The 2,784-nt window shown below is 38.4% G+C and overlaps 1 protein-coding gene across 2 annotated transcripts in view; it reads right to left on the reverse strand.

Moving 5' to 3' along the window:
- Positions 1 to 1,813: 1,813 nt before the first annotated feature.
- Positions 1,814 to 2,784, reverse strand: part of LOC122254987 (major facilitator superfamily domain-containing protein 6) — a 21,297-nt gene continuing 20,326 nt past the window's right edge. For both annotated transcript variants that reach the window (XM_043018899.2, XM_043018900.2), the window contains one exon: positions 1,814 to 2,448. In XM_043018899.2, coding sequence (XP_042874833.2) covers positions 2,075 to 2,448 — 374 coding nt within the window. In that variant the 3' untranslated portion in view covers positions 1,814 to 2,074. The remainder of the gene's footprint in view (positions 2,449 to 2,784) is intronic.

Below are 2,784 nucleotides of genomic sequence, written 5' to 3' on the forward strand. Positions count from 1 at the left end.
ATTGTAAAATTAATCTTACCTTGTTTAATTCCTCATTCTCATTCATATTTTCCTTAACAATAGTTACATTAAGCTCTGTTCAAAATATTAATTCTATATATATCTTGTTCATGGGAAACTTCCATTATCTAGACTACATTCTATTCCAAATTATATAACTAAATTCTCACTGACACAGAACCATGACTAAGACAATCAATACAGGAATGGCTTTGAGGCATTAAAATGACTATGTTTGGTAATTAAAGTGTCACTGACCAATTACAATTGTTTAATTTGTATTTTGTGTATATACATATATATATATATAAATCTACCTAGCTAAACTATTAAACAATTAAAAGCTTTTAAAAACTCAGCTTTTTGATCCTATAGTTAAAAAAAAAATTCATAGAAATTACATCTTTAGGAGTACAGTTCTTTCTGGCTTACTCCATTTTCATTTTGTAAACCCAGGGTGTGTGGTGGTTTCTTGGAAGTCAAAGCTACAGACCTATGCAAATGATGCTACCCACTTGGCATCTGCCCATCTTTAAATACGTGATATCTGGTTGTTGAATCTTTGAATTGCGATCTGGCCATGGCAAACATGATGCAAGTCTTTGGCTTCGGGTTTGGAAATTGAGTGAAAAGTAATGAACCTCACAGAAACAGAGAGAGCTCTGGATTCCCATTCTGTTGCTAATGGTCTTGTATGAAGGCACGTCAGAATTTAAAGACAACAATCATTTGGATCCCCTAATCCTTATCTTTTCATGGACTATTATGTATCTTTCCGAGCAAGTCTGGGTGCATGTTATTTGTACAAGATTACTTAATCTAAAATGAAAGTCTTTTAAGAAAAGGGATCAATAGATTTTGATTAATCAAATGAATTTTGATTTAGCACCTGTAGTAGATTTTCATACGTAAGTGTTCAATGAAAAAAGTGAATTTCTTATTCCAGAATTTGAGACTGACCTGTGACACTAAGGGCTTGTAATCATAAATGCATCAGTTATCTAAGTTACCCCTTTCATTCCAAATTGCCTGATTTATTCCACCTGTATTCATCAACAAGAATGCAGTTCATTTTAACAGTATTGCATTTTCTTTGTAAGCTTAGTTATCAAGAAGATTTATTCTAGTAATCTTTCAAACTGTAGAATGATCATACTAGCCATATCGTGTAGGGGATGGAATGAATGAGTCAAACATGCAAAACCCATTGCTCATCCAGTTCATTATAACATTTTTGCTTTCCCAGCCAGGGTTTACTATATACATAATAATGGTAATGAAAATAATAATAATCATAATAATAACAATAATAATGATGATAATAATAATAATAATAATAATAATAATAATAATAATAATTAATAACAATGATAATAATAATACTCATCATATGTAACTAATACTTAGGATAATGAGTTTTACATTCTGCACTAAGTTTGTATACTTTTATTAAATGGAAAAGGGCAAACAAGGGAAAATGCCATCGTTGAATGTCTGAAATGCTGTGAAGGAACAGAATGCATCATATTGGTACTATACGAAGGTAATAAATAAGATTCATGTATGTTTATAAAAAGGGAAAGTGAGAGCAAGAGCAAGACTGAGAGAGAAAGAGGGAGGGAGGGAGGGAGGGAGGGAGGGAGGGAGGGAGGGAGGGAGGGAGGGAGGGAGGGAGGGAGGGAGGGAGGGAGGGAGGGAGGAAGGAGGGAGGGAGGGAGGAAGGGAGGGAGAGAGAGAGAGAGAGAGAGGAAGAGAGAGAGAGAGAGAGAGAGAGAGAGAGAGAGAGAGAGAGAGAGAGAGAGAGAGAGAGAGAGAGAGAGAGAGAGAGAGAGAGAGAGAGAGAGAGAGAGAGAGATGGATAGAGAGGGAGAGAGGGGGGGAGAAAGAGAAGAAGAGAAAGAGGAAGAGAGAGACCATAGAAACAGAGACACAGCTAGTCGGAAGCAAGACTACAAGTTTTTTTTTCTACAAATCTATGTCTACCTATCTGTCTACCATCCTATCAGTTCTCAATCTGTCTACATATTTCTATATAAATGTCTCTCTATATATTTGCACGACAAATACCTTTATCTCACTTTTTATTTGACTTAACATCTTCATCTCTTTCAAAAGCGGGATTTGTCTCTTCCTTTGGACTCTTATCCTCATTTTCTTTGGCCTTCTCTCCGTTTTCTGTGGAATGACTCTTGATGGCGATTTCGGTGTCATCCCCGTCCATATTAATCGCATTTTTCTGCGCTTCTTCGTCTTTCTTTTCGTCTTTCTTCTCCTCGTTCTCGGTTCGCTTTTTCTTCCTCTCTAATTGATGCTTTCGGAAGAACGATCGGTTGACAAAGAAGTACGTAACGCAGGTGACGAGGCACACGATGGCCATGATTCTGAAGGTGGTGCGGATGCCGAGCGGCCCGATCAGGAACCCGCCCAGAAGACTGCCCAGGCCGCGTCCTGTAATCAGAATTATACGTACACATACAGCTTTATGTATACAAACATTCATAGAAACACATATACACAGACATAGACAAACTCACACACGTTCACACTCACACACACACACACACACACACACACACACACACACACACACACACACACACACACACACACACACACACACACACACACACACACACACACACACACACACACACACACACACACACACACACACACACACACACACACACACACACACACACACACACACACACACACACACACACACACACACATCCCCAAAGGCAGCCCGCCCTCAGCCCTCAGCCCTCAGCCAGAAGGACT

The sequence above is a fragment of the Penaeus japonicus genome, unplaced genomic scaffold, assembly GCF_977035675.1.
Source record: "Penaeus japonicus unplaced genomic scaffold, GWHDUDI00000001_assembly GWHDUDI00000019, whole genome shotgun sequence".
Taxonomy (NCBI): Eukaryota; Metazoa; Arthropoda; class Malacostraca; order Decapoda; family Penaeidae; genus Penaeus; species Penaeus japonicus.